A 22,694-nucleotide genomic window follows, 5' to 3' on the forward strand; every position below is an offset into this window, starting at 1 on the left:
ACTCAGCGTCATGCGACTTTCTCGCACGAGAATTCCTTTGCGTTGCCATCGCGCCACCGGACAGGAAATCTTGGCTCTACGCGTCTTTGCATTGACTTTGTATGTAAACGCTCGCTTCGCTTTTGGTCTGAAAGCACCATAAGACGATGGTAAGCTCATCACTTATGGCACTTAGCTAAGATGCATAACATGTATTTATACTGAATACATTGGGATAAAAAGCAGCTCATAAGATTTCTCTTTTGTGGATCTTTAAGCCGTTGATCCCCAGATTCTTCCAACACTTAAGTGAAGCTGCAGTGTGTCAAGATTTTAATATTCAAACTCTAATTTCCTAAGAATGCACCATTATAGAAAATGGAAAACTCCAGCTGTCAAACATACCAGATGAAGTATTTGATATTTTTGGAAATACTAGGATCTTGGATACAATTTAAATGTTGGTTTTGTGGGTAAAGCTTGGCAGTTCAAGTGTTTCAAATATGCAGCTACTGTTGGATACGGCACAGCTGACAAGGTTAAATAAAGCTTAGCTGTGGTTGAGTCTGTGGAGATCATCTAAAAGTATGAAAATTATTGATCTATACACTGTCTTCCTGTTATTTCCAGAGATAACTGCTCCAACGCTGAGGGAAAAACAGCTGGGTAATAAGGATAAGCAGAACAGCTCCACTTCCAGGAGGCAAGGTGAGACAAAGGCTACGTTCAGACTGCAGGCCTTAAAGGTTCAGTGTGTAAGTTTTAGTATTATCTAGTGGTGAGAGTTGTAAATTGCACGCCCCCTCCCCTATCCAAGAGAGTTGTATAGCTATGGTGCCTGAAACAGGACAAAAGATATCCTCTGTGCGATAGCTGTGAGTTGCCAGTCAAGAAATCAGGTTTCTTTAAATAGATGTAATAAGAAATTATATTTACTTAATTATTCAGTAAAAATAAATGTTTTTATGAATATTATTGTTATTTGTTCATTAATAAACAGCCACTTCAAGAAATGAAGTGCTACATGATGTCTCATACTCTTGTAATACAGTATTTTACAACTTGGGAGGGTTGGCTCATCTGGACTAACATACCAAAGAAAATGACATCTCATATCTCAGAAACACTGTCACATCTAGTGCATCAAGTATGACCACTGACAGATAACAGGAAAATGTAAGCCTCACCGTTTCTGCACCACAGTCCATTATAAACCACATAATACATGAAGTTTACAAAGGCATTGTCAGGTGATGATCAAGGCTCCTCTCGCTTTGTTTAATTAATTAGATAAGCAATCTGCAAATAGTACCCAAATGTTTTTATTGTTGTTTTTTTTTTTAAATACAACAGAAGCACAAAGTGGTACTGACAACCATAATTTCAGCTTGTGGTAAGACGTTTTTAATGGGCATTTAACATATGAAAGTACAAATTACACAATTCTGTGCACAGCGGCGAAGCGCTATCAAAAATAAAAAGTATTCGGAAAGTATTCATTATTGGTAACTTGACAGGCACACATATACACATATTATGTGTCACTATTAGCAGTAAAATAAATACATGTTTTCCACCAGGGCAGGGGGAGTATTCAACAGAAGTTTAGCTGCTGATCTGAGCTTCTATGCTGTAACTGTTTTATTGCCAATTATATTCATCAGTGGTTTGTCTCAGGAAGGTAAGGGCACATTTCTGTCCACGTAGCAAAGCCATAACAGAGCGCTGAAGAATAACTACATCAAATTACAATCCAACTACATATTTTTTCTACCAGGGCACTAAAAGTTTAGCTGGCTGAACTGAGCTTAGATGCTGGAAGCTACATTTTATTGCCAATTAGTGATCAGCTGATTGTCTCAGGAACATAACAGACAAAGCCAAAACAGAGCGCTGGAAAGAGGGTCACTACATGAAATTAATCCCACTATATATTTTACACAACAAGCCGAATGACTACATTAAATTACAATCCAACAACATATTTTTTCTACCAGAGCAGTAAACGTTTAGCTGGCTGATGCTTCCATGCTACAAGCTAACGTTAGTTTTATTGCCAGTTACTGACCAGCTGCGTAAGCAGAAAAGCCAAACCACAGGGCTGGAGAACAACAAGGCTACATGAAATTAATCCAACAAGATAAGACACTGACAGGGGAAACACACCACAGCTCTCTGCGATTATGGCCAACTTCTAGCTAAAGCTATCAAACAACAGCTTTCATTTGCATTGCTAAAGTCCAACTAACTTAATTACCTGTCCAGCAGAAAACAGACAACTTCAGCTCCGCTTTGAAAACATCTGTCCCACATCAAAGCCTTCCATCTGGGAAAATCCACACCAATTATATCGTCAGCTGTTTGTATCTGTCCCACAAATAACAAGTGTGTGCTGTTCATTTGTCCAAATGTCACTTCTCTTCTTACTTCTAATAAACCAGAGGACTACTCAGAGACTGTTTATTGTTATTTCCTCTTCTTCTTCTATGGACGCATTTAATGTAGTGACGGGCGTCTACACTGCCGGAATTATACAAGCAGAAGAAGAACACCGTGACAAAACGCGCTCTGTTGTGCTGTTTGTCCGTTGACGGCTATTGTAGAAACATGACAACAAAATACTGCGATGTCCATAGGAGGGGGTGCCCGCGGTTATGTAGATTATAAATGGCTCATTGTAAGGTAATAAAAACATAAAGGTTCATTATGTAAGGTCTTTACACAGCACGGAAGACATAGTTATGGATCTTATATTGCATTTCTGTCAATAGATCCTCAGAAATATTACACACTGAACCATTAATGCTTAATTCCAATGTTTTCCCCAGATCCGATTTTGAAAGTGCAGAAGAATAACACAACGTCATACGCAGCACGCTGTTGCAGGCGAGAGAATTGTGGGGCAGTTGCGTTGTACAGCGCCAGAACCCGTAATGAAACTAACAGAAAGTTGTGAACACTGTGTCATAATTCGGGAGAAATGTGAACCGTGACAGGACAATGAAAACCGGAAGTTACATTTGTAGCCTGCAACAGCGTGCTGCGTGAGACATCGTGTTATTCTTCTGCGCATGCGGGTGACTTTCAGGCCGCGGACAGTTCACACTGGAGTCTGATATGGGCCACATTTAAAACTATAATGTGAATTGTCAAATCAAAAAAAAAAATTAAAAATCGGGGGAAAAAATCGGAATTGAGCATTAAGGCCTGAAGTCTGAACGTAGCCAAAGTCGCATCAAAAGTGTCCAGACTCAAGTCGCATTTAAAAAGATCCGATCTGTATCGGATTTGGACCACATATGGAAGTGTCCCAAATCCGAACTGGAAAAGATCAGATTCCATGTGACTTGGCCTGTTCACACTGTTATAAAAAGATCAGATCTGAGTCACATATGAGCAAAAAAATTAGATTTGGGTCACATTGGCCTGCAGTCTGAACATAGTCAAAGAAACCCATCTTTATTCTAATGCATGTATTCTTTTTTGATCTGCATATTAAATTTACACCTTTTAAGAATAGGGTGTAGAGAGTTCCTGATTAATATGAAATAGTGCACTATCAACACAATAGCTATACATTCCCAACACAGAGTTGTTTCAAACGCAAGCTTTTGTGTGTGGGAAGCTAGTGAGGGATCATGTCCTTTACCATATCACTGATAAACCCACCTCTCCTCCCAGTACAACCAACTACTCAAATACTATCCATTTCAGGATCCAGTTATTAGCCACGTATTGATTTTAAGATGAGTGTAAAAGCTACACCAGCGAAGTAGCTCAAACCCTAAATAAAGTGAACACTCTGAAAGAACCAACTTGTCTCCGGCGAAGCCGGTTTCAAAGCCACTAGTAGATGCAATGTAAAACATTTGCAGTTTGAAGACAGCCCTGCACTTCTGGGATTATGTTTCCTGGTTTCTTTCCTTTAGTGTAATTTGTTTAGCTTTCGCTGTCTCCTTTTCAATTACGCCTCGACATGTTCACTACCCTCTGGGCAGCTGGACGGCTTTCATGCTTCTGCAGCTAGTCCATGAGTGAATGCGGTGTGTGTGTGTGTGTGTGTTAGGGTTGGTTAGCTGATTTTTGGGACTGATATTTGTCTTTTGGTAATAGTATGCAACATGTGCATACATTTTTTGTTTGCACATTTTCATTTATACATGTCATTGATCGGTTATACTTTGCTTTAGAAATGTCTCCTAGCTTGCAGTGGATTGTTTTAATGTCCTACAGTCCCTGACGTTTACTGAAAATACCCAGGGTTTTGATCAAATAAGATAAATTACCATGGATGATTAATTGTCTTTGAACACACACATTGGCCAAACTGGAATGCAAAGTTAGCCATCTCCACACAAACAGTTGCTGGTTATATGAGGCTTCTTAGTAATTTGAATGATGGCGATGTGGCGGGGGAAACTGTGGTCAGCATTGTATTTTAGATGAGAAATATTCACTGTGACAGCTCTTTGAAACTTCCGTGGAAACACCAGCTTCCTGTTTCCAATTAGCATCTGGTGTCCTCAAAGCACAAGCGACAAGACCGACTGAGGGGGAGATGTCATCACGTTTGAGACATGAGCGATGTGTGTGTCTGCGATTGCACAGTGTGTGTTTGTTGGTGTGCATGTGTCTATTAAAAGGAGATTCAGTGTCTGTGACTGTGAATATTTGTGTGTTTATGAGTGTGTTAGTGAAAGAATGTGTGTGTGAATCTGCGTGTGTACATGAAAATGTCTGTGTTCCTGTGTGTGTGTGTGTGTGTGTGTATGTGAGAGATTCAGAGTCGGGGAGTAACAAAGTACATCTACTGTACGCAAGTACACTTGTGATGTTCTTGCACTTGAGCATTTTCATTTTAGTAGAACTTGTGCTGCACTATATTTCAAAAAGTATTATTGTATTTATGATAGTTACTACACTATCACTTCAAAGATTCACAATTTATATACAACATAAGATTAACTCAAAATATCACTAATATTAATTATTTGTCATTTCTTTTCTGCTCTCCCTCCCCATTTTCTATCTTTCTATCAATTGATTTGGAAACATTAAAATCCAGAAAACCATGTGACAACTCTTCTTCACAGCCAGGACTTTGACCTCCGATATTTGAGTCCATTCAGTTAGAGCTGAAACAATTATTAGATTGATCGATTAGCTGCTGGATAGATAATTAATTAGAAACTATTTTGATAAAGCAATTAAGTTTTAATATTTTTCAAGCAAAAATGCAGAAAAGATTATGGTTTCATTCGTAACTGTTCTTTGTCATTCATAAACTACTTACATTATATCTATGGGTTTTGGACTGTTGGTCAGATAGAACATGCATTGGTGGATATTACCTTTTAGCATTTTCTGACATTTTATATACAAAACGATAAATGAATCCGGAAAATAATCGACAGATAATTTTTTTTTTTTTATTACATCAAATAAAAATAAGTGTTAGTTGCAGCTCAAAATGTATACTTGTTCATTTTTACTTAAGTGAACTGTTAAATGCATGACTTCGGCTTTTAACATATAGATTTACTTAAGCAAAGGATTTGAAATCTTCCTCCATCACTGGTGTATGTGTGTGTCTTGTGTTACTGGCAGTTTGCTTCATTCTCTTAATAGATGCCAGTTTTTTAGGCCGAAATCCAGAGATTCTGAGACTGTGAGCAAACAACTGGAGAGATAGCCTATGACCATTACACAGGCATTTGTTTTTTTCTTCCTTTCTGGCTAAAACTAGAGAAGATTTGGTGCAACAAATCCTCAATATTTAAATTCCTCAGAATCCGAACTTGTCCTTTTCTTCCAACACGCTAGAAAACCAGCGTGCCCAGAAAGCAGCCCTCCTTTGCACACATAAACTACATTATTCATTCATTGGCGCTCTGCCTCTGGATACTTCATAATTATGATTTAGAGCGATGCGGAGATTGTGTTAGCGAAACGTGTTTGCTTGGGCAGAGCAATGCAAACTCCATTTTTCAAAAAGATGCTTCCTTGCCAGACTTTGACATGCTGTTGTTCCAATGTTGTAAGAGGTGGGAAGTGCCCTGTCTCGCAGCTCATTTATAAAAGTGTGTGCAGAACAAGAAACTCGCTAACCGCTGCTCCTCCATTGTGGCAAGGCAAACAGAAGAAAAACAAAATGCTGAAGGGATATAATGCGATCATGTCATCAAAGAGAATGATTTTGTATAAAAATATGCAGTCTTAAAAGGGGGTTTTGTTTCTTTTAATCCTATTTGCATGTCTGGCACGTACTTGTGTTTTGCTTTTCAGCTCAATAAGCAAACATGCTAATGAATGATTTGTTACTTTTCAAGACATCATTTGTTATTGTCAAAAATCCATTTTATGAGTGAACTCTCCATCATCTCTGCACCTACATACCTACTCACAGAGTTCCCCTATTACTAACATTTCCGCTATTTTAACTGCAGAGAAGACTTGCTAGAGACAATATTGCAGTGATTACCCCACAGCTGAAAGCCATTCGAGTGAAGCGAAGAGGAGAGGGCGCTGGGTGGGGTGGGGGTAGGGTCAGAGAGTGAGGTATTGCGATAGAGAGAAGCAGAGAGAGAAAGAAAAGGAAAGTGAAAGAATGAGAGATAAAAGGATTAAAGAGGTAGGAGGAAGGGACTGAAATCTTGATAACATGTTAATGATAAAGAAACAGAAATAAGAAAAAGAGAAGATAATTTAAAAATTGTTTCTCGTGGCTCAGACCCTAAAAGATGAGGGCCAAAGTGAAAGGCATAACAATGGGGCAAAGCTGTTTTCACCAAAGATACTGCAGACAGTCATCTTTTGTCCATCGTTTGCCCTGAAGAAATAATTACCACAACAACGAGCAAATTACGATGGTTCCTGACATCCACTTGTGTGGTTTTCTTTTTTTCAGGACAATATTTGTTTTTCCGAGGGTTTGTGTTTCTCATCATTCAGTTCCTGCCAAGGGAAGAGAAATAAGATTGAAAAAGAAACAAAAAATAAATAGGAGTAGAAATGCAAGGCAGGCAAATAAGTTGTAGATTGAATTTCAACTCCACATAAAACTGAGAGGATTATATTGCAAGTGTCCAGCCCTTTTCCATTTATATGTATAAAAACAATTTTCTTTTGGGAATCCTAGTGCCTGGCGCCAGCATAACGTCTGTATAATAAACAGAGCTAAATAATTTGGATGTGAAGGAACCTTGGCGAGGACCAGAGCCACGGCACAGCACTAAGAACACTTGAGTGCGAGTCTTCGCAGGAGAAAAAGGGTTTTGGTGTAGGGACACGTTTAGTACTCTGTTGGCAGCAATGCTCAGAAACCTGAACACCCTCTCTCACACACACACACACACACACCTCTGCTGCTGCCACCAGTGTCATCTCCATCCTTATTACATTACAATGTAATGTAATGACTATTACGCTTAACATTTTCAGATCATGTATTGTGAAATACATTTGGTCAATTAATTTTTTCAAGACATGCATAAAAATGGTCATGTATACAGAAAGCACATGTAGCAACATTAGCATTTATCTTGAGTAGTTTTTTGTAATAAATGATGACTGTAAGTCCAATATTCACTCTCCTGTTAGCTCAGTTTTGGTCTCCACTAACTAACGAGAGAGAAATATCCGTCTCCTTAGCTGTTAGATGCTCTACTTTTTAAACTTGCTTACTTATACTTGCTTTCCGTGCCTGGTAAAAAGGCTGATAGGAGTGGTGAGACAAAATTGGCTATAAAACCAAAACAATGAGCTAAAGACAAGGGTGATTTGGGTGATATTTCTCTCTGGGTTTCTAAGAAGAGTGACCCTAATCAGTCATTTGATCAGGTGTTAATGAACTCCTTGATTATAGCCAGTTTAAGTAAATGATCAACAGTGTTCCAGCACTGTTGTGTGGTAGAGAATGTACTTAAAATGCTGTCCCATATCTAATTTCACAAGCTCCTTTTCTGATGTTGTCTTGGATCAAACAGTGACTGTGCCGTATTGTCTTAATTATGCTCTGGTTACTGGAAATGTGTGAGCTGAGACTACCGGTACAGATGAGGCACTAATCAGCCCCACAATCCAAAAACAGCGCCTCACCACCCTGAAGAAAAGGCTCCAAACGGTTAGAGCTTCTTTTTGTAGCTTAATGCTTCATAGCACACTTGAAAGTAAAATGAAGAATGGATCAGGAGTGGGAAAAGCACACTTCATCGCCATGGTAACAAGTTTAGCCTGCAGCTCTGTTGTACTTGGCTTAAGAGTGAGCAATAGACTAAATGGATGTGAATGTAAATACAGTGTGGTGGGACAAGGTGTTGCAGGAGCTGCCTCTCAAGGGCCGAGCGGCTGTTGTTGTGACAGATATGACAGATCGTGGTGCGTAAAGACTTCCCAATACAACCTGAGGAAGGACTAGTAAAGAATTTATGGTAGCGGTTGAATGGTTGAACATGTCGCTGGATACAGATTAGCTGAAACAGCTTGGTGTGGTTTGTTTGTGTTCACCCTACACAAGTGATGAGTAGCAGCATCTGTAACCGCGGGTTTCTGAAGGAACATTGCTGAGGTCTAGTCCTTGGTGTGAAGAATTTAGGGGTACTATGACACGGGTTTACTGAGCTAAAGTAAACTAAAGGTGACAGCCAGTGACTCTCCAAACAGTAGGTCAGACTCTTGTCTCTCCCCTCTGCCTGCTTGGTCAACTGACTGATGCAGCTGCCTTTATAAGGATGCACTGCTATCCAGTTGCTAACCCAAGGTCGAGATTATCTTTATTTTGTTTCATTACAGACAGACTGACTATTGAGAAAGTGTTGCATTTGGCTTGAATGACACAAAACGTGACCTCAGGTTAACTTAGGTAAGCATAGTGTCTTGATTTGAACCAATATCCAACGGACTGTTCACACCTGTATAGAGGGGTGAACAATAACATTATTTGGACACTAAGTGGATCTCTGTTGGTCTAGAAAGGATAAATATCCTCAGACAGGAAGTATCCTTCAGGTTTTGTGTTCCATGTGTTCGCATGTTGTATGCTGGCACTGTATCTCCCGGCCAGGCTCAATTAACAATCCTGCGTAGGTCTTCATCAGTCTCCGAAACTTCTTCATCACATTTGGCGCTCTTTATTTACGTAACACTTGGAACCGAAACAAATCTTGGTGAAAATAAGCAGCCTTGATGACACTGTCACTCTAAACTCATTTAACAAAAGATCCACCTTTCTCAGGAGCTTTAACCAGGACAGATGTGTTTCACAGGCTTATTGCACTTTCTACCAACCAGTAGCTAGCTAATCATGATGGACATTGGTTGATCGATAGTCGATCGTGGTGTTGGGCTTCTTGCCTGTAAATAGTGAGTGAGAACCAAGTACAACACATGCAATCATGCAACTATAAATGCTTTGTTTGAATGTCACAGCTTCAAAGACTTTACATCATACATTTTGAAGTTGTGACATGATCATCCCGAATCAGGTTTACATATATCAATAACCACTTGGTCTACATTCTCATTCAACCTACTCCATGCCCTATTAATCTTGGGATAGATGTGTGTGTTTCTGGTTTCCCTCTGTATTGAGTGCGTTTCTCATGGTTTTAGAGAAAGTTCCCTCTTGTGACCAGGAGCGACAGACCGCACTGGACGAGGCTCGGCAGAATCCTCGTGAAGCCATTTTTATCCCTGACTGTGGGACCGGAGGCCTTTACAAACCGGTCCAATGCCATCAGTCCACAGGCTACTGCTGGTGTGTTTTGGTGGACACGGGACGGCCCATTCCTGGAACCTCCACCAGGTAATAGCATTTACTTTTATTAAGGTACTATGGCATTCAGATGTCCACTGGAAAATATAATAAGCTTCCTTTCCATTTGATTGAGTGTTTATTTCTTTTTCTGCCAAACTGAGACTGGCAATCTTATATCCTGGTAGCAGGACAGGTATAATGAGGCAAAATCATAATCTTTGTTCAGTTTGGTATCAGCGCTGGACAACGCATTTGGAAGCACAAGCAAGACTACAAAATTTTCATGAGAAATGCCAGTCCTAAACACATACAGCAGCTAGTTTTAAGGTGTCTCTGGCAGTAAAGTCTGTGAATTTAATTTTTAATAATAACAATCTACAGCCAAAGCAGCTCTGTGAGGATTACTGAAGCATGTCACTTTAAGATAAATACTAATAACAGCATGCTAACATGCTCATAATCACAATGCTAACATTCTCATCTTAGTTTAGTGTTATAATGCTAACATTCTGAGGCTGATAGGAATGTCATCAGTTTTGCGAGTATTTGGTCAAAACCCAAAGTACTTTGAGTGAAACTGTGATCCAATGATAGCGCTAGATAAGAGCTAAAGGCATAAGTGAAGGATTTGTCGTTTGCAGCGTAAACTCACAATTCCTAGAGGGCACGGTCTCTACAGATTCAGACACTGCCACACACTTCTAGTAGATCTTAAATGAAGATTGAGGGGGATTATTTTTGTATGAGCCTATACATTGTTTTTTAGGAAAATCCTACTCATTGTGCCTTTAAGGGCTCACCAAATTTATTCAAATTAAAAAAATAATTCAAAATATGTACCAAAATCGAAGGCTATTCATCCAAAAGACATTGTACTTGTGGCACCAGAGAAGTCGTCAAAGGATCACCAAAGTCTTTAGGAGTCTGAAAAAAATGTTGTACAGTAGATTTATTGAGATATATTATAGGATAAGTGAAAACTTTGACCTGCTAAAGGCGCTAGAGCTAATCGCTAACAGCTACTTTCGCCGCTACGAAGATTTTGGATCCAAGTTGCCGTTGCTGGTTCGCTTGGTAAAACAATTAGCCTCAAGTTCTGATGGGAATATCATTTAGCTGACCATAAACACTCAGTGCTTGATATGACATTTGTTTCTGTTTATATTGCTTTCAGGGAAATGGCGTAGGCACAGTGCGTTTATGCAAGAGCTGTATGTCACAGGGATGGAGATGAGGCAACAGAAAAATGTTGAATAAATGCGGCCCATTACTCATGTTTTGGTTGTTTAAAAACTTCTCAATATTACAACACAGTGTTAGACAAAGGGAAAGAGATTGGATGTTTAAAAACCTGTAAGCATGCACCAGTAAATAGATGACTTGTTTTTGTTCCTCAAGGGGCATCATCATTCTCTCTCCACAAAAGGGTTTATGTTTTACAGGATGAGGTACAGACTTTTTCCAGTCAAAAAAGTGAGTTGGTGTTTGGCCCTGCTATAGTTTGAATGTACGATAACTTAGTTTAGTTTTAGGTTTAGTTTCACATCAATGAGATACCAGCGTATTTTTAATTGACAGCCCATAAAATAAATCACTTTCACAGACCTAATTCCCATCTGCATTGAGACACTGAATGACAACCTTGAGGTGATTTTTTTCCTTCACATTACAATCTAATGTATTTTGGACTAGACCTCATGTCACTCATCCCAAATTCTTTCCTCAGGACAGCAATGTGCAAAGTTATGCATCAAACATCTCATCTTCGATCAATGGCCCTGCGCTGTGAAAAAAAGGCAAATGAAACACACATGCTCAATTTTCCGTCCTATTCAAGAACCACTGATAGAATAGCCAGGAGAAAACGAGTCATGCCACGCATAATGCCAAACAGTTTGTCATGGATCCGAAACAAAGCTTTGTGCACGTCAAATCAAATTAATTTATTAAGCGTTTACTAAAAGAAAGGTCAACGACCTTATCAATAATTCAGTAAAGATCAAAAATGAATACAGAGATTAAAGCTAAAGAACAACAGGTTGTAGTTTAAGAAGTAAGAGAAGAATGCATGTGAAGAGATTAGGGAGAGTATATTTTTCATCACCAAGCGAGGCACAGATATTGGTCCTGCAACAATAACATCTCCTGGTTTTAAGCTCCACTTCAGATTGTTCTGTGGTCTGGAAGGAAAACAAGGAAAATCTTTTGCAGTGTTTTTGTTTTGTTGAGTCTTGAGTTCGAGGCTTTGTTTGATTTTTGTTTCATTTCCTATGGCTGATCAACTTTGTCATCACAGACGAGCTTCTCCTCGGATATCTCAGGTTTTTCACACATTGCTAAAACAGCTTTATTCTTTCCTTCTTCAGCTTCTCCTTCTGTTTCTGTCTCATGCAGCCATGTTTCTGCTGTCCTCTCCTCTCTGTGTAACAGGTACCAGACGCCGGAGTGTGACAGTGTTGCATCTCGCATCTCAGACACAGAAGATCCCTTCCAAGGCAGAGACCTGACAGGTTTTTCTCCCTTTTCACTGCAGTTCCATTCATTTGTGGGCTTGTGGGATTGCTGAAACTGGTGTCAAAACTTATTTTTAACAAATGAATGAAGTTTAAATATTCATTGGCACTAATAACAAGACCTAGAAAAAATAATCCCGACAATGACATTTTCCAAGCCCCACTGTTCTTAGCTACTTTTCCAAGCCCCACTGTTCTTAGCTACTTTTGCCATGCTTGTTGTTCTTGTACGACACATATGCAGTTTACAACGATAACGGTCAGATTTACCACTGAAATTGTCAGTAAGTTTCAAGTGTCTAATTTCTAGCTGGTGACCTGCTATTTTGCTGTTGTTGGCAGATTCAGCTCTAACAATTAAGCTAACATTATCTGGAAATAAAGAAGCAGCAGTAATGTTCTTGAACAGCAGTGTAGAGGTAGTCTGATGCATGAAGTATAATAAGGAAAAATTTAAGATGAGACAGTTTCATTTCATTCTAACATAATGCTGGTTGGGCTTAAATACTTGGACAAGCAACACAAAGGTTAGATTTATGCTTCATTGTTCGCAATTGTTTCACTTTTACCAAAGAAAAGGCTTTAAGATGCACATTACCCAACGTGTTTGGAAAACATAACGCTATCTTGGATAATTAGTGTAAACTTCCCCAAATCCAATAAAGAGTAGAGAGAGCTGCCAACATTACCTGTTAGCATGCTGGGTTAGAGTTTCCACACAATAGTGAAATACTATACAGTGGACTTGCTTGTCATGACTGTGGCTTTTAACCTGTAACCACACAGACTTAAAGTATGTAGTATGAAATCATCATCTTCTTGTAGGTAGCAAGCTAGTTAGCTAGACATGCATAGTGCAGACAAACACAAATACATGTATGTAGAATCTCTCACTACAGCCCCATGCATATCGTTTCAGTATGTGGAGAAATCCAAAGCTTGACCTGCTGGACTTAGTTACAGTTGTTGATTGGACAACTGCTGTCCAGGGGAGGGGTTTAGAGAACAGTCAGAAAATTGCATTGTACACAAGTATGTCTATTTTCACTTTTAACAGGAAATAATTTTCCACTTGCTTTGATTAAGAATTGACCAAATCACACTTTGTGGTGTTGGATTTCTTGGCAGCAAAGATCAGGGACTCTCCTCTAAACCAGAGGTCACAACCTTGGCTCATACTCCTCTGCCCTTGTTATTGCTCACTTACTTTTGTTGCCCCTCTGTTTCCCCATCATTTAAGGTTGCATTGTAACTCTTATTTAATTCCCCATCTGGTGAGTTTACAGAGTCAAGCATGACTCCTGACTGTGCAGCAGATGTGTGGCATGTTTTATGGAAGGTGTGAGTGTTGCGGGGTGGGGAGGCTGGGGGGGGCTGCTGGGGGGTGTTGGTGACCACAGGGTGCTGAATGGAGATATTTTTAATGTACTGTAGAGGGATTTCTGAACCACCACAACAAAGCATACTATTTCATTGTTGTCACATCAAGGCAAGAGGGAGAAAAGAATGCTTGAGAGGGCAGTCTATTAACAGCATGCAGCTACAGGTTCAATCTCACTGTACACAAAGTGGCACAATACCACTTCTGTCAGGAGGAACAGATAAGAGCTCTCCCCCTGAGACCAAAGGCTGGGATCTTCTAGTTCAGTCAGTTGAGGAACTGTATTTATTCAAAATCTATATATTAAAAGAATTTCTATTTGCTCCTGTCCTGTCATTAACCTGTAAAGATCAAGACTTTAACACAGTCTCAGATTTTATTGCTGCATCCCTAATGGTGGAGTGGTAAACATCACCTCACACTAAAATTACACTTTCCGCCTCTATGAAGCTACAAGGGTTTAACCAAACGTAAATTTTGCCATCTCTTCATTTTGTGGATTGTATGTGCCTACAAACTTCCAAAGTGCACAAGAGTGATACATGTCCACATTTGCAGACACCCACTGTAGTGTTGGTTCAGGGTTTTAAGGTTGACTTAACCAGCTGCTGTGTGATCACTTTATACTACAGCGAGAAAAAAATCGAATGTTGGTGAACCCGACTTTATCTGGACAGAGTGCTTACCCAACACAGTTCAGCAAAAAGTTACTAATTAATTTTTATTGATCTTTGTAGGTGGAAAAGTCTGAACTTATCTCCAGAACTTAATATTAACATATAAACAAATGATGTTTATATGTTCAAAATTAGCTTTTTTCTTTTGAAATGGATAGTTGTAACTCTTTATAGACTCTAAAGATAATTCAGGTGAAAGAAAAAACTCAACTACTCACAGGTGAAAAACATATGGAACCTGCAAAGATGTGATTCTTCTTTATTGTGGACCTTTATTTATCTGACTCTGGCTGATCAGATGTGTGTACTTTTAGAATAATAACCTTGTTTGGTAAAGCTTTAATGTGTAAGTCTTCAGATTAACAAGATCAACTCCAAGTGGCCCTGAGCTTGTTTGACGCTGCCAGAGGTCCTGCACCACACTGCGCCCTTAACACCTTGCCACATACGACATAACGGTTTGCGCTTCATAACACCCCAATTTAACACTTGGATTAAGGCGCAGCAAGGCAGTGCTTCTCCGAGTTTGTCGTGTCGTAGGAGATGCTAATTGGATTCACCTGGTGGGGCAGCAGACCACCTCCCACAAAACCCCCTGAGCCAACACAAAAAGGAATGAAAAGACATGAACAGAGCAGAAAACAAGGAGGCCGCAAGCGCTCAGAGGAAGGGGAGGAGGCAAGCGACTAAGACAGCTTGAGCAAAAAAAGGAGACACAGAAGATTAGTTTACTATGCAGCTGCGTTTGAAGTTTGACTTTAAGAGACACAATTAGGAGGGAAAAATTTGCACTGGTTTAGCCTCCTATTAAAACCATACATCTGGGCAATTAAAAAGAGCTACCCAAGGTGTTCAGAATTGCGTCATAAAAGTTAACAGGTCTGCACTGTTCAACACAACTCTCTCATCACCGCACACTTCTGTTTCACCTCTTGCCATGTGCCTCAGCTCTGCTTTTCTGAACTCTTAAAAAAAGCAGCCAAACTATGTATTTCACTAACACACCACACATACAATGATACACCAGTAATTGTGAACTTGTGAACATAAGCCAGTTAATAGATACACCCGGTTTGTCATTAAGCTCTGGACAAGGTTTTTATGCTTACTTTTACTATCCAACAGCCGTTTTCCGTTTGACGTCCGTCATACTGATTCAGGTATACTGGTGGCTTTAAAGGCTCTTCAGCTTCACTGTACTCTAATTACTCAAATTAGTTGTGGAAGGTAATTTTGGTCTGTTTTTGTCTTTGATTTGTGCCAGGCTGCCCAGATGGGAAGAAAGTGGAATTCATTACAAGCTTGTTAGATGCCCTCACCACAGACATGGTGCAAGCCATAACCTCACCAGCCCCCTCTGGTGGTGGGAGGTAAGTAGTGTCGTGTACCTGTGAAGACTCGAGTATTGTACCTAAGCTGGATACCTTATGGCTGATTATTCATGGAGGTTTCCCATGCCTTCTGGTTTTTCTTAAATAATCCTTCCTTCTGGTTTTCTGAATTGAATGCTAATATTTTATCTCTGACATGCAACACGCAGATCTTGGCACAGACGCTGACAGGGTTTGGTGTTCACTTTCCATCAATGCTAGAACTTGATGAGACTGAAAGGTATTTGGATAAAAGCTGTCTGTGCTGTCCTGAAAAGATTAATCACTTCTGCAAAGCACACCCAGCCCCAGACCTAGTCCCAAAGAACGGACTGGAGGCCGGTCGAGAAAAAGAAGATGCCATCGTTCTCCCAGCCCTACGTCTAGCGGGTCAGAGTCAGACTCTCATTCCTCTAGGTATCGGTTTAGATCACGCTCTCCACCTAAAAAAAAGGTATCGTCCCTATCACTCTGGGAGTAGTTCCAGCTCCTCATCCCGTTCCTCCTCTCGGTCCTCTACCTCTGTGTCCCACTCTCCTCCAAGGAGGAGGAAGTACTCTTATTCCTCCTCTCGTTCTGGCTCTTGGAGCCGCTCCAGGTCACGGTCTCGATCCCCTCAAAGACGAGCACAGTGGAGTAGAAGCAGTAGATTGTACAGCCCTTCAGGTAGACCTGGCTATGGTCACGGTACAAAGGCAAATGTGGAAGAAGTCAAGAGATGCAAGGGGAAAGCCATTGAGGAGCGCCGGGTTGTTTACATTGGTCGAATTCGAGCAACAATGACCCAAAAAGAACTTAAAGAGCGCTTCTCTGTGTTTGGTGAAATTGAGGACTGCACGCTGCACTTTAGAGACCACGGGGACAACTACGGGTTTGTGACTTATTACGACAACAAGGATGCTTTTACAGCCATAGAGAATGGAGGCAAGCTGCGCAAGCCTGATGAGCTGCCATTCGATCTCTGTTTTGGTGGAAGGAGACAGTTCTGCAAGTCCAGCTATTCTGACCTGGATTCGAGTAGAGAGTACGATCCATTGCCTGCAAAAGGCAAGTTTCATGCACTAGACTTTGACACTTTACTGAAGTAGGCCCAGCAGAATCTGATGAGGTAACACGAGGCCTGAAGCAGGAAGCAGCTGATACTTACCTCAGAGCCAACGGTTGGCTCCTCACCTGCAACACTGTCTTTACATTTAAGTTGTTGCATTAGTTTTGCATTTATTTTGTTTGTTTTATTTTGTTTCTGCAAGCTAACACCTTCTATTGAAGTGAAGATTTGTAATGAAAGTAGGAAAAGAAAAAAAAAAAAAGAAAGTTGATTTTAAATGATTTTAAACAGCAAGCTAAGCTGTAATAAAACAAGATGTCAGTTTCTGACATAAAACAAAGCTGCCTAAAGAATCCAGATGTACATCTTTTTTGGCACAGGATGTTTTGATTTCATTTGAAAATGGACCAATATTGTTTGAATTGAGTGTGAAGTGATGTGATTACACATCAAATGGCAGTGTGTCATGCAGGATTAAGAATTGTTTATCAACCTATTTTAAATTTCAACATTTAACGTGTTATCTTTACTGTATTTATGTGGACTTCCTCTTCTGTATTTCCAGTTCATTGTTGTGTTATCAGATTTTGTTTTGTTACTACCCTTTATGCCAATCCTCTCTAGGTTTTGAAACATTCACGCTCTCACTCCCGTCTGTTCCTCTAACCATAACCAGGTTTGTCGAGCCTGATCCCAGTCACACTTTAGAAGAGAGGGTGGTGCACTGGTACTTCGCCCAGCTGGATAACAACGGCAGCCACGACATCAACAAGAAGGAACTCAAGCCGTTTAAGAGGTACCTGAAGAAGAAAGCCAAACCCAAGAAATGCGCCCGAAAATTCACCGACTACTGTGACCTGAATAAGGACAGGGCAATTTCCCTGCAGGAGCTGAAAGGCTGCCTGGGCGTCAGCAAGGAGGGTAAGAGAAAAAGGAAAGCTGTGGAAAAACTAAGCAGGAGGAAACAGTGTGGTTGGGAGTGGGTTGGCAGGGTCATAGAGTAGGGTCATGAACCTGATATGAACCTCGGGCCAGCTGGAAAAAATCTGCATTTAGGGTCTTGTCTCCTTCAACACCTGGTTAGAGATGCCCTTTGGCATGCAGGACTCATTTTCTACAGTTTAACAGATACTTGGAACAAATATAAAACAAATGACATCTCTTATAGAAATATCAAATTGTTTATTCTCATAAATCTTCAAAGTACTTGTTGGTTGATCTGATTTCCATGTGTTTTTAAAATTGGCAAGTGTACAAGTGTACAATACAAAGAGCATTTTCCATTTATTCCCACATCAGATTTTTACTAATATATTCATCATGACATGGTTTCAAAAAGTCAAGTCAGTCTGTGGATTAGAGGAAGGGATGAAGTAAGTGTGGTGCATGTGACAAACAGATGTGTTGGCAATCTAAATAAGGTGCACCGCTCCCCTTAGAAATACTGATGAATATTTAGACAAGACTAATGTATTAGTGGATCCTAGACGCTGTCTGGGCCGGATAACAAACTACTCATCATGACTGTACAGAACGGTCCTAATAGAGATCATTAACAACTGTCAAAGCGGCTTATAGTGAGAGGCTGCTGCCAGCTACAATCCAAATGTCATACAGCCAAGAGAAAAACTTTAACACACATTGACATTTAACACATGAATGACAAAGAAAACTTTCAATTCATGAACAATAAATCACAGTTGGAGTGAAGGTAGCTGTAGGATTAAAGGCATATTTTAGGGTTTAGTGACTTAAGAATGAGACATCCACCTCTATCAAGTTTAATATTTGTTTTTGCTTTTGCAGGTAGCTCAACGACAAGTGGCAACCAAGGGACAAGGCAAGGAACAAAACTGTTAAGTAAGGCAAACTAATACGCTTTCACTAAGTGGCTAGCTCTGGCTTTGAGTGCTGTGGCTGGCTTATAGTGTATCCCATTGACATGCACATTGGTGAAATGCATCAGTCGTACTCGATACAGCAGCATTTGATTTACATTATTTGTACAAAACATTTATGTTTGAGGTGTGCATCCTTATGTATCTGTATGGATGTGTAGGTATGTGTGTGTTTCAATAGCTAAGATGGTGTATTATCTGTTTTGCTGGTATTTTAGAGAGCTGGTGCGGTGTGTGACATCTCACCTCACGTTATGACCATAAAGGTAAAAATGACATTTGTGGTTTTATTCTGATTTTACTCAGAAATCAGAGAATGGTTGGCATATTTGCCTGATAAATTCAATGTCTATAATTCATTGTTAAAATAGTTGGGCTGTTAATTTTCTACCTATCAGTAGTCAGCTCTAGACTTGTGTGACATCTTTGTCTTGGTCCTTGGACAACAAGCAATTGGCCAGAATAGTCTTAAATTAACAAGAACCATCAAATGTTACAAAGGAATCGTAGTTTTTTCCTGATTGTCTTCTGATCTTTTAGTCTGTCTCGCTCTTTTTCAGTCTTTCTGGCTCCTCTTCTCAATCCATCAGGATCCCCCCCATTGAGCAATTATTGGTCCCGTTGGTGCCGTTGACTCTGGCCACTGGGCCGGTTCAGCGCCACATAGCACTGAGGTCATGTGTTTACCCTGCCGCGGCCCTGCCGCGCCAGGGTAAACAGTGGCTTGGGGCGGGCATAACGTCAAGCCTCTCGGACCGAGGGCACAGCTGCCAGGATAAACAGCCCCGGTACTGGAAGAGCATAGGAGGAAGCTCAGTCGATTGTTTTTGCTTTGGTCACCGAATCTCTCACCTTCATGCTTAAGAGCTGGAGTTAAATGGCCTGACAGCTTTATACTGCTCCTTATGCTACCACTCAGGCATTAGCTAGTGATAAATGTGGAGAGAGTGAGGTATGTAGAGAGAGGAGGAGAGACAGAAAAAGCCTGCATGAAAGAAGCAGAAGTCTGTAAGAACATATGGCAGCATTCTGCTTTGACTAAGATAGACAGCCATTGTGTTCAGGTATGCCTAGCTGATCCTCACGGGCCTGGATCCCTTTAAGTTAGGCTGCCTTTGCCAGGAATAAAATCTTATCATGCTCTGTCGCAGCTTTGGATCGTCACTGCAGTGTTGTTGGACATATTTACAGTTTACAGAACGTGCTTTTTGGTGAAGGATTGTGAGCATGTGGGGCAGAAAGGAGCACATTTGTATGAGGCTCCTCGCTCTTGACACGTTGGCAACAGCAAAGGAAAACATCTGAACACCTTGTGTGAGTTTTGAAGCGCTGGAGAGGGTGGCATCCATCCTCTGAAGAGACTGGAAACCTTGTTATAGATGAGATATGTAACAGAAGCCCAGAGCAGTGATTTCTTCTCTGTAAACCCTTCTCACAGTCCGGCCAGTGGTGAGCAGCAGGTCTAGTCCCCAGCATTAAGTCTCATTTGCTGTGATAAACAAAATACAAAAATATCTCGCTATTACCCTTGTTGCAGTGGGTTTTGGATGCAGGGTTCATGATGTTCTTTTCTAAAGTCTTAACTCCATTTAGAAAGATGTAAACACATGTTTGCATAAGTGCAAACACATGCGGGTATGCATGTGTGAATGCTTGCATGCACAAAAACACATTAAACATGAGCAAACACAATTTTAAGATATTAGAGGATCCATTCTGAGTGCTAGCAGAGATTTTAGCAGTTCTTGAGCATGCTTAGTTATGTATCGGATAACGTTTTCCCTACAGTACGTGCTGCTGTGTACTATAGTCACAGCATGCACAACTTCACACATAGCCAGAGTGACTGGGACTAAAAGTAATTAATTTAAATAGGTGAGTAATGACGGACAGTAATGGACTTGTGCCCCTGCAGCCACTGGATCCGTTTGCTGGTGGATGATAAAAACATTGGCTATTCTTAAACTTCCCGCCAAAATATGTATTCAAGAAGTTTCACTGTGATGTGGCGTCACAGTTCACTTTGAAGTCAACTAAGGCTGTTAAATATCTCGCCAACGTAGATAGCAAGGCCTTATAAATGAAACACAGATATGCTGATGCCCTCTAGATGTCAGTGATAAACAGCGGTGAGTTGTCTCAAGTAATAAATCGAACAGTACTGTGATGAATGGAGTCTAGCGGTTATGGATAGTGACAGCTGCATGAGCATACAGGATCTTTAAGTAACTGGCCCCAAGTTGTACTACACAGTCCTGACTCGAACCAGCGACCTGGGTTACAGGAGGCGGAAGCGTTAGCGAGGAGGTTTAAACCCATGGACACTAGCGGTGGTCACTAGTGCATCTCGTAGGGCGTTTGGGAGTGAGGTTACAATTACATGATTCAGTGTAGATAGAACAGTGGATTGTAAAATGTTTTTTGCAGGATAGGCAAGCTTTGTTCTGGATTAAGAATCCAATTAAATTTTTTACGTTTTGAGTGAGGCTTCCAGTCAGAGTTTTGTAGGACATCAAGAGGAGAGAGAAAGCAACCTTTAAAAAGAAAGATTTGGACTTTTCTTATAGAAAATAATTGGTAATAAGGTGGTAGCCTGATGGTGTGTATTAATTATAATTGTTAAATTACATATGTTCTTATAAAAGAAGGAAATATTGCCAATATGAGGAATATTGCCACTTGGTCAACTTCCTGCCCTGTTGTGCAGGTGACAAAAATAGACAGAAGGGAGTTATGCTTTTTTGTCCTGTCTGCTGTCCAACTCTTCCTTTCCCGTCTCCTTTCCTGCTCTCTCCTCTTTCCTCTCCTGTTTGTCCTGGCTGTGTCCGTCATTAGGCAGGAATGAAAGGAGGGCATTATGAGGCAGGCCTGGCACCGGGGCCGCAGGACCATTAGAGAGCCCAGAGCCCCGTCGTCTCAGAGCCAACCGCAATTACTCCACACCACTTTTGTTATAATTACTGTGACATCAGCTCGACACACCGTACTGTGTTAAAGGTAACAGAGGTCAACAGAGAGGACTGTGACCATTAGATAAGCATTGCTTTGCTCACCATCACTACCTGTTACTCTGGTGATGAGTTTGAGAAAAAAAAAATCCTTGTTTCATGAGCTGTTCTACAAAGCAGACTCCAGCCTGTGTATCCATATCCTTAAGCCAAGTCATTTATCCCCAGTTGCCACCATGTACAAGTATACCATGATTCCCAGCTCTTGAGCCAAGTGTCTTTATTGGCTGGTCCCAGGTGAGGTGAGGCACTTCACTGCTAGACAGGATCTGCTTTCAGCTCTTTATCACAAGTGGGGCCAAGGTGTCCAGGGAGAGGCCAGGGAGCTTTGTGTTGTTAATGGCACAGACAGTGTCCTCAGTGACTGGGAGGAGAGGAGGGAGAGCACCATTTGCGGCTCTGGAGCCTGGTAATTGCAAAGCCGATTCATCAGCACTACTGTAGCTCAGCTCCTTACAAGAGAGACATTTATCAGGGCTAAAGAGACGAACAGCATGACTTCACTGGATTGAGTTATCAGGAAAAATGGTGGTACTACATAGTTCAACAGGTACATGCTGCCAAGTTAAATGGTTTATGACGCTGAATGTAGAAAATACTACAGTTCTTGTTATTGAGTTGCTCCTTCTTGCTTGAATGTTAAAAATCCATGAACACTAGAGGGAGGCCAAACTGCAGTCAAATGACAGCCAGTCTGAGTCTTATAACTAAAATATTTTAACATTCAAACATCTCTCCATGATATCTTGGTATCCTGTTCTTACCTAAATAAATGTTGGAGTTTTTGCCAGACCCACCAATGCCAATGTTTTATCCGATAATATGGTCCAAACCATAGAGTGTATAAACATCCAAACCAAACAATCTACATAACTACTGACAATTTATTGTGTTTTTATGACACCCAGAGGGTGGAGTGTAATGATGTTGTCAGGTAAAAATGTAATTTTGGTCACATTTTCAAATGTTTACACAAAATGTCAAAAATCTAATTCCTTAAGATTATGCTGTGGATTTTCATGTTTAATAAGACAATAGATATTTTTTAATCAACCCTATATTACAA

General features: G+C 40.5%; 3 protein-coding genes across 10 annotated transcripts in view; 2 read left to right on the forward strand and 1 right to left on the reverse strand.

The window, feature by feature from the left end:
• Nucleotides 1-22,694, reverse strand: part of slc8a3 (solute carrier family 8 member 3) — a 173,784-nt gene that overhangs the window by 82,773 nt on the left and 68,317 nt on the right. The gene's annotated exons all lie outside the window — the stretch shown is intronic.
• Nucleotides 1-22,694, forward strand: part of smoc1 (SPARC related modular calcium binding 1) — a 39,363-nt gene that overhangs the window by 13,110 nt on the left and 3,559 nt on the right. Inside the window, exons 7-13 of the mRNA XM_046063250.1 lie at nt 610-687; nt 9,589-9,781; nt 12,164-12,243; nt 15,569-15,674; nt 17,399-17,643; nt 18,529-18,582; nt 18,839-18,886. Of these exons, the coding sequence (XP_045919206.1) occupies nt 610-687; nt 9,589-9,781; nt 12,164-12,243; nt 15,569-15,674; nt 17,399-17,643; nt 18,529-18,582; nt 18,839-18,858 (776 nt within the window). The 3' untranslated portion in view covers nt 18,859-18,886. The remainder of the gene's footprint in view (nt 1-609; nt 688-9,588; nt 9,782-12,163; nt 12,244-15,568; nt 15,675-17,398; nt 17,644-18,528; nt 18,583-18,838; nt 18,887-22,694) is intronic.
• LOC123978822 (peroxisome proliferator-activated receptor gamma coactivator-related protein 1-like) lies at nt 15,713-17,391 on the forward strand. Its single transcript, XM_046062338.1, has one exon. It carries the CDS (start codon nt 15,746-15,748, stop codon nt 16,760-16,762), a length of 1,017 nt encoding a protein of 338 aa, XP_045918294.1. The 5' UTR covers nt 15,713-15,745; the 3' UTR covers nt 16,763-17,391.

Source organism: Micropterus dolomieu, linkage group LG11, assembly GCF_021292245.1.
Source record: "Micropterus dolomieu isolate WLL.071019.BEF.003 ecotype Adirondacks linkage group LG11, ASM2129224v1, whole genome shotgun sequence".
Classification (NCBI taxonomy): Eukaryota; Metazoa; Chordata; class Actinopteri; order Centrarchiformes; family Centrarchidae; genus Micropterus; species Micropterus dolomieu.